The sequence below is a fragment of the Gopherus evgoodei genome, chromosome 2 (assembly GCF_007399415.2).
Source record: "Gopherus evgoodei ecotype Sinaloan lineage chromosome 2, rGopEvg1_v1.p, whole genome shotgun sequence".
NCBI lineage: Eukaryota > Metazoa > Chordata > Testudines > Testudinidae > Gopherus > Gopherus evgoodei.
The window spans coordinates 56,102,257-56,115,146 of record NC_044323.1 but is presented as its reverse complement, the minus strand read 5'-3'; the positions used below and the strand labels follow the sequence as shown (position 1 = coordinate 56,115,146).

Below are 12,890 nucleotides of genomic sequence, written 5' to 3'. Positions count from 1 at the left end.
GGCCTGCGCAAGCGCACTGCGGAAGCCATCCCTGCGCCCTCCGCCCCCGCGGGGATTTAAAGGGCCAGCTGCCGGGGACCCTGCTGGCTTGCCCCAAGGTCCTCTCCGCAAGCTAGGCGAGGAACCGGCCACCCCACAGCAGGCGGGAGTGACGCGCCAGGCCCATGCGGGGAGCGGCCGCCCCCTCAGCCTGGACGAGTAGGGCTAGTCCGCGGAGGGGGCGCTGGATTCTCTGGATCGCGGACATTCCAGGGGAGATAAGCGACGCAGGCGGGCAGGCGAAGCGGCCGCTTGTCCTGCGCCCTTGCCGGGATCTCGCTTGTCGCGGGCTGGGGGATTCCCGCTGGAGAGCGGACGCGCCAGCCCTAGGCCCGTTATGGCGGCCGAGAATCTCCTGAGCGGAGCAGCCCCCGTGGCCGCGGTGCTGCCAGCGGGCGGGAGCGGGGAGCGCCTGGGGAGCACCACCCCGAAGCAGTTTTGCGCCCTGCTGGGCAGGCCGCTCATCAGCTACACGGTGCGGGCGCTGGAGAGGTAAAGAGCCGCCCCATCCCCTCCAAGCACCCCTCCCCCCCAGGACATGACTCCCCTCTGCCGCCTCCTTTCCGCTCCACAGCCCCGATCCTCCTACACCCTGGGACACGGCCCCGCCTCTTCCTCCCAGCAGCCTCTCCAATAGCCCCCCCATCCCCCTGACTGCACACCGCACCCTCTGGGGTTAAACTCCCCATTGCTCCCTTCACCTCGAGCCAGTGCCTGCCGCACTCTGCTCTGTGCAGCCTGGGGGCTCGGCCGCTTTCACCCCTAGCCCAGCTGCCACCCACGGAACCCCAGATCCCTCCCTGGGGTTCTGGCACCAGCTTGTCTCTTCCTCAGGGTAACCAGATAGCAAGTGTAAAAGAGCCAGGACGGGGGTGGAGGGTAATAAGTACCTATATAACAAAAAGTCCCCAAAATAGAAACTGTCCCTATAAAATTGGGGACATGTGGTCACCCTACTCCTGCTGCCCACCATTCTGAGGGGCTTTGCTACTGGCTTCATGCTCCAGGACTCGTCACCTGCTGAGTTCCTCCTCCCCCAGCTCTTGCATACTCTGCTCACTTACTGCCCCCCACCACCCACCCTCCCTTGTGTCTCTCTCCTCCCCTGGGTTTGTCTGCCCTCTGCTTCATATCCCTGGAGATGTTGTCACTTGTTGCATGGCCACTCCCAAATACACTTGGCAAAGTTGGGAACCCCCCACGCCACCTGGACTCAGAATCATAAGCAATTCTATTTCTACTCTTGAAAAAAATCCATGGGTTTTATTGAGGGCTGGAGTAAAACAAGTGCAACTCCTGATGTGGTGAGCGTGAGCTGCACCCACTTATATGATGGTGAATTTGGCTCTGTTTCTACAACAATATAGCTATTGTTAGAATTACATGCTTGGAATATGCAAGCGTTTCTCTCTGATATCAAAATATTTATATATTAATCAGATCCAGTTAAACCAAACAAGTTACTTCTGACTGTTCCTAATATGACTCTCCTACGTTAACTTTTCTGCCCATAGCCAAAGCTTTTGGCAATGAAGGTGAGGTTAAGTGTTGATTGACATTGCTGAGAGAGGGAGAAATCATATCCTCCAGTGCAGAAATCACTACAGGCCTCCTTTATGCCTGTCCCTGGCATCACATATGCATTAATACCCTGCCTTTATAGAAAACATGAACTGTCTTGTGGATTTAATTAAAGTTTAGTTGAATTGGAAATTGATACCTAACATAATGCAAGGCTTCATCTGTGGCTCTTCTTTTTTTATGCTGAAGCAAAGAATTCAAGTATCGGGACACTTCAGCAGTTAACATTTTTTCCATTTTACAAGGTTGCTGGATTTTAGACCTGTGACTGTCTGTGGATGGGTAATAAATCTTTTAATTTATAGTCTCAAATGTTAACATACTACATAGGCCTGGCCCTTGGGAAATTTAAAATGTGGTAGACACATACTGTAGACCAGGGGGTTAGCAAACTTCAGCCCGCCAACAGTTTTAATCTGGGCCTCGAGCTCCAACTGGGATGTGGGATCTGGGGCTTGCCCCACTCAGGTGCTCCAGCCATGGAGCAGAGTCGGCCGCTGCTCTATGTGGCTCCCAGAAGCAGCAGCATGCCCCTTCCCCCTCCCGCTGGCTCCTATGCGTAGGGGCAGCCAGGGGCCTTTGCTCTGCATGCTGCTCCCATTGGCCGGGAACCACAGCCAATGTGGGCAGTGCCTGCAGAGAAGCCAGAGAGGGGGCAAGCTGCTGATTCTGGGAGCCGCTTGAGCTAAGCACTGCCTGGAGCCTGCACCCCTGAGCCTCCGCTCCGCACTGCAAACTCCTTCCCCAGCCCTGATCCATCCTGCACCCCTCGATCTGAGCTCAGAGCATCCTCCTGCATCCCAAACTCCTGATTCCCAGCCCCACCCCAGAGCCCGCACCCCCAGCCAGAGCCTGCACCCCTTCCTGCATCCCAACCCCCTGCCCTAGCCCTGATCCCCCTCCTGCCCTCAGAACCTCTCAGTCCCAGCCTGGAGTACCATCCTACACCTCAAACTCCTCAGCCCCAGCCCCACCCTGGAGTCCACACTCCCAGGTGGAGCCCTCATCCCGCCCTCGCACCCTACTCCCCTGTCCCAGCCCGAAGCCCCTTCCCACACCCTGAATTCCTCATTTCTGGCCGCACCCCTGAGCCCATACCCCCCAACCAGAGCCCTCATCCTCTCCCACACCCCAACCCCAATTTTGTGAGCATTCATGGCCCGCTATTCCCAGATGTGGCACTAGGGCCAAAAAGTTTGCTCACCCCTGTCCTAGGCTAAGAAACTCATTGGCTATCATTCTGTTTATTCAAATGCAACAAAATGTAGTTAGTGGACCAATATCTGCTATATATTATCCAAAAATAAAATTGCAACTTTTTTTCTCATTTGGTTTACATCACCTGTTTGATTTATGAATTCAGTATTCAAAGTATACACAAAAAAGTACTTTCCTTGAAGGGACTTTGCAATGATTCAAGACCTTCTGGTTTCACTGCCTCCAGAGTGTCTTGTCTATTGACATATACCTAGTGGCAGGAGGCAGACTTTCCAATCCTAAAGAAAGGAGGGAATATACCTTTCCATACATTTTCAATCTTGCAGAAAAACCTCTGTTGTCAAAGATTAGGAAGCTGAACTCCAGCTAGTTGCTCAGTTGAAACATGAACAGGATTTCATCCTGCCAAGAATCTGCTACAATAAATTTCTATTGAGGCTTGTCAGTTATGTCCTTCGTGTATTGTATTCTGACTTCCCGTAACATATTCTTACTTGACTTGAAATCTCACATGCCAAATTCCATTGGCAGACTTGTGTGTTGGTATCGCAAGAAGTGGTATATATTAGTTGAATCTCTGTGTTTTTTAAACAACATTAGGGGCCAATTTTTTATCCTGACGTTACCCCTACCTTACTTTGCCAGTATAGCCCCACTGATTTCACTGCAGTTGTGTGTGGAATAAAGCGTTGTCACTGTTCAATGCGAATATGGGCAACTGACTAACTCTGAGTTATTAAGTCTCATGACAGGCTTAAGGTTAAATGCTGCTACTGTCCCCCTTTTTTAGATGAGTAAATGGAGATACAATGTAATTAAGTGATTTGCCATAGGTCTCAGAGCAAGCCAATGAAAAGAGCTGAGGAATAAAGCCCAGAAGCCCTAACTCCTAGCTTCATATATGCACTGATAGGTAGACCTCCCTGCTTTCCTGTGCTAGGATGGTTTCCTAAGCACACTTGTCACAGTTGAGAACTACTGCACCTATATTCTCCCTCCCTGGCTGAGCAAGGGAACAAACTTCTAGGCTTCATTCTCCCTGCCATCACCTCTTTTGGGCAGATACCTGCATCTTTCTTTCCTGACTGAGGTTTTTCCAGGCGGCAGAGTTCCCTGCTTTACTGTTAGTGCCCCAGCAAGTGAGACTGCCTACGCTGGCCTGCTTTGCTTTTCTTCTCTGAGGCTATCAGCAGTGTAATTGCCTACTGTTATAAAGGTACCACCCAGCTCTTTCTAAGCAAGCAAGTTTATTCTTAAAACCATTACAGAGAAAACGTTAAGAACAGTGATAGATCCTTCATGCGTGCTAATAAGCTTACTGAAGACTACCCTAACTCCAACACAGGCTCTGGTAGGTGGCCAGTCCTTCAAACCTGTCCCTAAGGAGTGGGACAGGGGGTCCAGTGTGTTTGCTGGATCAGAAAGCAGGATCTGTGTCAGTTTAAATTCAAGTTATTTATCCTAAAACCCTCTCTCTGTTGGTCTCTGGAGAATCCAGTCTGAACCACTCTATGTGAGTTTCTCTCAGTGGTGGTACCTCTGTAGAAGTGTTACAAAATGACTAGATTTGCCTAATCAGCCCCAACTGCTGTTAGTTCCTGGAGAGCTGTGGTCACCTACTGTAATCTGCCAGGATATAGGCAGCTTACCTTGCAAGTGGAGCAGAACCTAGTCTGGTGGTTATGGTGGTCGTTTGGGTATGGCAGGCAAAGATCCAGGGTTCTGGCTCCAGTCCAAAGGTTGAGGAGCCAAGCCAAAAGCCAGAACTGGAGTCAAAAGCCAAAAGGTAAACCAATGTCACGGTCCGAGCCAGGAGTCAGCAATCACATCTAAGCTAAAGGGTAAGCCGGAGTCAAAGTCAGCCAAGAGTTTGAGTCAGGAGTCGGAAACCAGAATTGAGCTAGAGCAGGGCTTGGAGCAAGGACTGAAGCAGTAGTGAGAGCAGGATAAACACAGCTGCAGGCAGGAGCGGCTCTGTGGGCTGGTCTACACTAGGGGAGGGGATCGATCTAAGATACACAACTTCAGCTACATGAATAACGTAGCTGAAGTCGAAGTATCTTAGATCGAGTTACCTACCGTCCTCACGGCGCAGGATCGACGTCCGCGGCTCCCCCTGTTGACTCCCCTACCGCCGTTCACGTTGGTGGAGTTCCGGAGTTGACAGGAGCACATTCGGGGATCGATATATCGCGTCTAGATGAGACGCGATATATCAATCCCCGAGAAATCGATTGCTACCCGCTGATATGGCCGGTAGTGAAGACATACCCTAAGTATTTTGCTGCCCCAAGCACAGCAGTCAGGTGACTTTTGGCAGCATACCTGCGGGAGGTCCACTAGTAACGCGGATTTGGCAGCATGCCTGCAGGAGTTCCGCTGGTAACGCAGATTCGGTGGCATGCCTGCGGGAGGTCCGCTGGTGCCGCACCTTCAGTGTACCTGCCGCCGAATTCCTGCCGAAACCGTGGGACCGTCAGACCTCCTGCAGGCATGCTGCCAAAGGCAGCCTTACTCCCACCCTCACAGCGACTGGCAGGCCGCCCCCCCACGGCTTGCTGCCCCAGGCATGCGCTTGGTGCGCAGGTGCCTGGAGTCGCCCCTGGCTGCAGACATAGTACATATTGAGCAGCCACTGGAGTGATGTTGCTGCAGGGCTCAGATAGCAGCCTAATGGCTCCCCTGCCCAATCAGGAAGTGCGGGGTAAGGACTTTTTGGGCCCAGCCGAGCTTGCTGGGTTGCCTTGTCACCAAGCTGAGAGCCACCTCTGCCCCGATACCTTCTCCCATGAAATTACAAACAATCTCTGGCCCATAATGATACACAAACTTAATATAGTAAGATTTCCCAAAGGTATTGCAGGATATTGCCATATTTATCTCAATACTGACCATCTTTATAAGGATGTCAGTTCATCCAATTTTTGTCCAGGTTTCTTATAGTAAAGTTCTTGTGATGTCCAACTTTAACAGAGAGGTTTCCTCTGGAATTACTCTTTCTAGCAGAGATGTTTTTAAGAGATTTCAGGCTAGTGTCAGATTCTATAATTTATCATTGCTCGAAGACTTGATTTATTTAAACACCAGTGCTTCTCTTCCTTTATTTCTTAAGAAAAGGGAAACCTGACATAAATTCTTCATTTAAGCAGGAACACATTCACTCTGCAAGTAGCAATATGGAGAGAAAAATCTAAACATTGGGTTTGGGTAGTGTTGTCAATAACACTAATTCATGAGTTTTGTTTATGGTAAATTTAGCAGAAAAACATTTTTTTGGTGGTGGTAAACTTATTGAAGAATAAATATTTTTCATATAGCCAAATAAAGACCTGGTCAAATACGTTGGGCCAAATTATCAACTGATATAAATGGGAGTAGTTCCATTGAGATTGAGTGGAATTTTGCTGATTTCCACCAGCGAGGATCTGGCTTGCTATAACTATAAGAATTATTGAACTGCATTAAGAGATAACCATCCGAAATCTGGCAAAGAAAAAAAATCCTCTGCACTTCAGTGATCTCAGTTTTGAAGTGGTTTCAAAGAAGTTACTCCCAATTTTCACACTGATCAGAGTTGGGGGCCCATTATTTTGATCTCTTTTTTACCCATTTGGAATTTGTTTTCCAAACTAGGATTCATGTCTATACTGTCTGGGGATTATCCCGTTCTATAACAATTTTGATTTGTGTGTGTGTGTGTATATATGGCAGACTATAAAGCATTTTGGGAGCTCAGAATAGATCTATTTCTCAGTTAGTGCATTTTACAGATTCTTTTCCATATTATATGTGATCAGACCAGACTAAAAGCTTCTGCTTAGTAGTTTTTTTATAGCTGGAAAAAAATGGAAGAATGATATTTGACATTTTAAAACAAAGTTTTCAAACTGATTTTGATGTTTTTTTTTTTAAATTGGTGAAGTTTACCACCAGAAGATAGAAGTTGAACAGTTTCAGGAAAGAATTAATCACTCTGCTGCTATATTGACTGTCTGTTGACATTCCATATAGAGTCACTAAATAATTTTGAAATATGTCTTTAATCACATCCTCAACAGTCAATGCAGCTGTGTGACATGGAATTTCTGTTAATGAGAAATCTGCAGTGTACTAAAACAGTACTATATTAATATTTTCCCTCATTCTTATAAATCACTTTGATGTGGGGCCATTGTATGGATCAAAGCATGGACTCGTTCCTTTCTAATCATTCTGGGCTACCTATGCTCTTACAGAACTAGATTGTGTCCTTAAGGCACAGCCCTAGATTAGATTTGCCAACCCTCTAGGATTATCTTGGAGTCTCTAGGAATTAAAGAGTAATATTTAATTAAAGATTATGTCATGTGATGAAACATTCAGGAATATAGCCAACCAAAACTGGCAACCCTACCCTAAGTAAAGCCACACCAGCCCAGGGTAAGCTCAAGAAGGGATTGTCCTTGATCTTGGTGGAGAGGTGTGCACTCAACCGTCTACAGGCTTTGTGCAGAGGTAGGGTGGAGCTGTGACCCCTCCCTGCAACTTTGTTGTGAATTGCACCAGTGGAGGCCTTGAGCCCTCCTACACCCTACATGCAATGTCTGGTCATGTTCTGCCCTGATACTGTCCTTCTCTACCATTATCAAAGAATCATAGAAATGTAGGGCTGGAAAGGACCTTGAAAGGTCATCTAGTTCAGCCCCCCTGTGCTCTGGCAGGACTAAGTAAACCTAGACCATGACTGACATGTTTGTCCAACCTATATTTAAAACCCCCCAGTAATGAGGATTCCCCAACCTTAGAAGCTTGTTAACTACTCTTACAATTAGAAAGTTTTTCCTTATACTGTATCTAACCTAAATCTCCCTGGCTGCAGATTGTCTATTACTTCGGTGCACATGAAGAATAATTGTCTACAGTTCTCTTTATAGCAGACCTTAACATACTTGAAGACTATTATGAGATCCCCTCCTCAGACTAAACATATCCAGTTTTTTAATCTTTCCTTATAGGTCAGGTTTTCTAAACCTTTAATCATTTTTGTTGCTCTCCTCTGGACTCTCTCCAATTTGTCCACATCTTTCCTAAAGTGTAGCGTCCGGAATAGGACACAGTACTCCTGATGAGGCCTCACCAATGCTGAGTAGAGTGAGACAATAATCCCCATGTTTCCCATATGACTTTCCTGTTAATACGCTCCAGAATGTTGTTAGGATTGGTTTTTTTTGGAGCTGCATCACACTGTTGACACATTGTGATCCACTATAGCCCCCAGATTCTTTTCAGCAATACTACCAACTAGGAACTTATTCCCCATTTCGTAGTTGTGCATTTGACTTTTCCTTCCTAAGTGAAGTAGTTTCATTTGCCTTTACTGAGTTTCATCTTTTATCGTTAGATGGTGCAAAAGATAATTAAGATACCATTCTGCCTACCTCTCCATAAAACATTGTGCATAGGTTAGCTGCAGTGTGGTCAGTTTCGTTTGGCTTCAGAAGGAATTTGAATGCAGTTCGTGTATCAATCTGTCACAAGTGAAAAGGCAGACCAGATTCTTCTTTTGCACCATCTCACAACTGTGGGGAGTTCTGCAGTTTAGCAAGGGATAGCACAAATCTCTTCTTTAGTTTCTGTTAATGTGAGTATGCCTTTCTCCATGAGTTTTGCTTTAATTTTAACTTGAAATATGCAAAGAAGAGTTGAGTTGAGTTCAATTAGTTTGCCCTAGGTTTGAGTCAAAATCATGCAAAAGCGCAAAATTTTTATGGCTAGATGTATGAGCATTGTCAGCGGAACAAGGGACATGATCATTCCCCTTTATTCGGCATTGGTGAGGCCTCATCTGGAGTACTGCATCCAGTTTTGGGCCCCACAGTACAAGAAGGATGTGGAAAAATTGGAAAGAGTCTAGCAAAGGGCAACAAAAATGATTAGGGGGCTGGAGCACATGATTTATGAGGAGAGGCTGAGGGAACTGAGATTATTTAGTCTGCAGAAGAGAAGAATGAAGTGGGATTTGATAGCTGCATTCAACTACCTGAAAGGGGGTTCCAAAGAGGATGGATCTAGACTGTTCTCAGTGGTACCAAATGACAGAGCAAGGAGTAATGGTCTCAGGTTGCAGTGGGGGAGGTTTAGGTTGGATATTAGGAAAAACTTTTTCACTAGGAGGGTGGTGAAGCACTGGAATGGGTTACCTAGGGAGGTGGTGGAATCTCTTTCTTTGTTTTAAGCAGAAACTAATTTTTAAAACTTATCGCTAAAAACATGAATGCTGTTTCCTTAGTTATAAAAAACTAATACTGAAATCATTTTAGATAATCTGCAAATGTAGAACTAGATACTTACACTTGGCCTAGTGGGACCATCTTTCTGTTCTCCTTATCCTGGCCTTTACAGGATATGTTAACGCAGATTAAGCAGTGCTTAAAGTATGTGTGTGTGTGTCAACTCCACTGACTGTTATTATACTCTGTCTCGCCCCAGAGGGACCCCCAACTCTCTGTCACTTCACCCCAGTCCTGCTGTCACTGTACCCCCCAACCTCACTCCCTGAATGTTACTGCACCCCTCCAGCCTTAAAGAGACCCCAACTCCGCTGATTGTCACTGCACCTTGACCCCTGAGAGAGACCCCCAACCACACTGTCACTGTACTCCATCTTCCCAGTCCTAGAGACCCCCTCAACCTACTGTCATTTCACTCCTCGGTGAGACCCCCAACCTCAACTCTCACTTCACCCCTTGTCCCTAGAGAGACCATCAACTCCACTGAATCTCACTGCACCCCTCAACGCCCTATTCCCAGAGAGACTCCAGACCTCACTGAATGTTACTGCAGCCCCCTAGCCCAAGAGGGAGACTTCAACCCCACTGAATCTCACTGCAACCCCGATGCCCCAACTCCCCAGGATATATTTTAAGCATTTGTATGAGGCCTGTCGAGTCATTTTAAAACAATAACAATAAATAAGTATAAATAGCATAATGAGTTAAGTTGCATGTAATTATGTAATATTTGTATAAAAGAAATTGTGAATTGTCTGTATTAAGTGCATGAACATTTTCAGCTGGTGTTATGATAAGCCTTCCCACTTTTTTTCAGAGCACTTTAAGCACTGAGTCTATACGACACTAGCCTACTTAGGATTAACCAGAGCACTTGTGCTTTGCCTCTGTCTCCAGTGAACCCCTTATGCCCAAAGGGTGGGGTGGGTGGTTTTGTAATAAGAGAATCCTCAACTGTCAGTCTGAGCAAAGGGGGCTTGGTGCCGAGGATCATGTCCGATTTTTCAGTACAAAACCCTTATGCTTTTACAATGTTAAGATTGCACATTTAACAAGGTTGCAAATCTCTCGAGACATGTAGATAGACTTATTTATAGTACTGTGGAGAAGCTGGTGGTCGTGGTACATGTAGGTACCAGTGATACGGAGAGAGATAGGAGAGATGTCCTGTAGGCCAAATTTAGTCTGCTAGGTAAGAGATTGAAGTCCAGGACTTCCATGGTAGCATTCTCTGAAATGCTTCCAGTTCCACATGCAGGGCCAGTTAGACAAGCAGAATTGCAGGGTCTCAATGTGTGGATGAGATGATGGTCTACAGAGGAGGGGTTTAGATTTATTAGGAACTGGGGAAACTTTTGGGAAAGGGGGAACCTATACAGGAAGGATGGGCTCTACCTAAGCCAAAATGGAGCCAGATTACCAAATAAAAAAGGTTGTAGAGCAGTTTTTAAACTAAGGGCTGGGGGAAAGCTGACGTGCAGAGGAGCATGTGGTTTGGACAGAGACGTCCGTTAGGGGAGGACCTACTAATGGAGATTGTCTATGTCCTAGTAAGGAGGAGAGTATGGAAGATGATAAAATACAGGTAGAATCTGATGAGAAACAGTCAAATGAAGAAAAGTCTCATTCAGTTACATCATTTAATAGGAAACAGCTAAAAGTGACAAGATTTTAAAGTGCTTATATACCAATGCTAGAAGTCTAAATAATAAGATGAGTGAACTAGAGTGCCTCATATTAAATGAGGATATTGATTCAATAGGCATCAAAGAAACTTGGTGGAATGAGGATAATCAATGGGACACAGTAATACCAGGGTCCAAAATATATTGGAAGCACAGAACAGGTCATGCTGGTGAGGGAGTGGCACTATATATGAAAAAGCATAGAATCACAGGAAGTAAAAATCTTAAATGAACCAAACTGTACCATAGAATCTATATGGACAGTAATATCATTATCTAATAAAAAGAATATAAACGTAGGGATATATTACTGACCCCCTGACCAGGAGGGTGATAGTGACTGTGAAATGCTCAGGGAGATTAGAGAGACTATTAAAATAAAAACCTCAATAATAATGGAGGATTTAAACTATCCCCATATTGACTAGGTACATATCACCGCAGGACGGGATGCAGAAATGAAGTTTCTTGACAACTTAAATTACTGCTTCTTGGAGCAGCTAGTCCTGTAACCTACAAGAGGAGAGGCAATTCTTAATTTAGTCCTAAGTGGAGCACAGGATGAGGTCTAAGAGGTGAATATAGCTGGACCACTTGGTAATAATGACCATAATATAATTAAATTTAACATCCCTGTGGTGGAGAAAACATCACAGTGGCCCAACACTGTAGCATTTAATTTCAGAAAGGGAACTACACAAAAATGAGGAGGTTAGTTAAACAGAAATTAAATGGTACAGCACCAAAAGTAAAATCCCTGCAAGCTGCATGGAAACTTTTTAAAGACCACAATAGAGGCTCAACTTAAATGTATATGCCAAATTAAAAAACAGAGTAAGGGAACCAAAAAAGACCACCATGGCGAAACAACAAAGTAAAAGAAGCTGTGAGAGGCAAAAAGGAATCTTTTGAAAGGTGGAAGTTAAATCATATTGAGGAAAATAGAAAGGAGCATAAACTCTGGCAAATGAAGTGTAAAAATGTAATTAGGAAGGCCAAAAAATAATTTGAAGTACAGCTAACCAAAGACTCAAAAACTAATAGCAATTTTTTTTAAGTACATCAGAAGCAGGAAGCGTGCTAAAAAATCAGTGCGGCCACTGGATGATTGAGATGCTAAAGGAGCACTCAAGGATGATAAGGCCATTGCAGAGAAACTAAATAAATTCTTTGCATTGGTCTTTATGGTTGAGAACGTGAAGGAGATTTCCAAACCTGAGCCATTCTTATTAGGTGATAAATCTGAGGCACTGTCCCAGATTGAGGTGTTATTAGAGGAGGTTTTGGAACAAATTGATAAACTAAACAGTAATAGGTCACCAGGCCCAGATGGTATTCACCCAGGAGTTTTGAAGAAACGTGAAATTGCAGAACTACTAATTGTAGTCTGTAACAAATCATTTAAATCTACTTCTGTACCAAATGAGTGGAGGATAGCTAATGTGACGCCAATTTTTAAAAAGGGCTCCAGAGGTGACTCCAGCAATTACAGGCCGATAAGCCTGACTTCAGTGCCGGGCAAACTGGTTGAAGATATAATAAAGAACAAAATTGTCAGACACATACATGAACATAATTTGTTGGGAAAGAGTCAACGTGATTTCTGTAAAGGGAAATCATGCCTCACCAATCTACTAGAATTCTTTGAGGGGGTCAACAAGCATGTGGACACGAGGGATCCAGTGGATATAGTGTATTTAGAGTTTCAGAAAGTAAATAAGGAAGTGTTATTTACTCCTTCTCATAACATAAGAACGAGAGGCCACCAAATGAAATTAATCGGCAGCAGGTTTAAAACAAACAGGTTTAAAACAAACAGAAGGAAGTATTTCTTCACACAACAGTTGGTCAGCCTGTGGAACTCTTTGCCAGAGGATGTTCTGCCAAGACTATAGCAGAGTTCAAAAAAAGAACTAGATAAATCCATGGAGGATAAGTCCATCAATGGCTATTTGCCAGAAGGTGGGAATAGGCGACAGGGGATGGATCACTTGATGACTACCTGTTCTGTTCATTCCCTGTGGGGCACTGGCATTGCCACTGTCAGAAGACAGGATACTGGGCTAGATGGACCTTTGGTCTGGCCCAGTATAGCCAT

At 45.2% G+C, this 12,890-nt stretch overlaps 1 protein-coding gene across 4 annotated transcripts in view; it reads left to right on the top strand.

The window, feature by feature from the left end:
* Positions 1–64: 64 nt before the first annotated feature.
* The window catches only part of CRPPA (CDP-L-ribitol pyrophosphorylase A), a 207,274-nt gene continuing 194,448 nt past the window's right edge, over positions 65–12,890 (top strand). For all 4 annotated transcript variants that reach the window (XM_030550699.1, XM_030550697.1, XM_030550696.1 and 1 more), the window contains exon 1: positions 65–531. In XM_030550699.1, the coding sequence (XP_030406559.1) occupies positions 377–531 (155 nt within the window). In that variant the 5' untranslated portion in view covers positions 65–376. The remainder of the gene's footprint in view (positions 532–12,890) is intronic.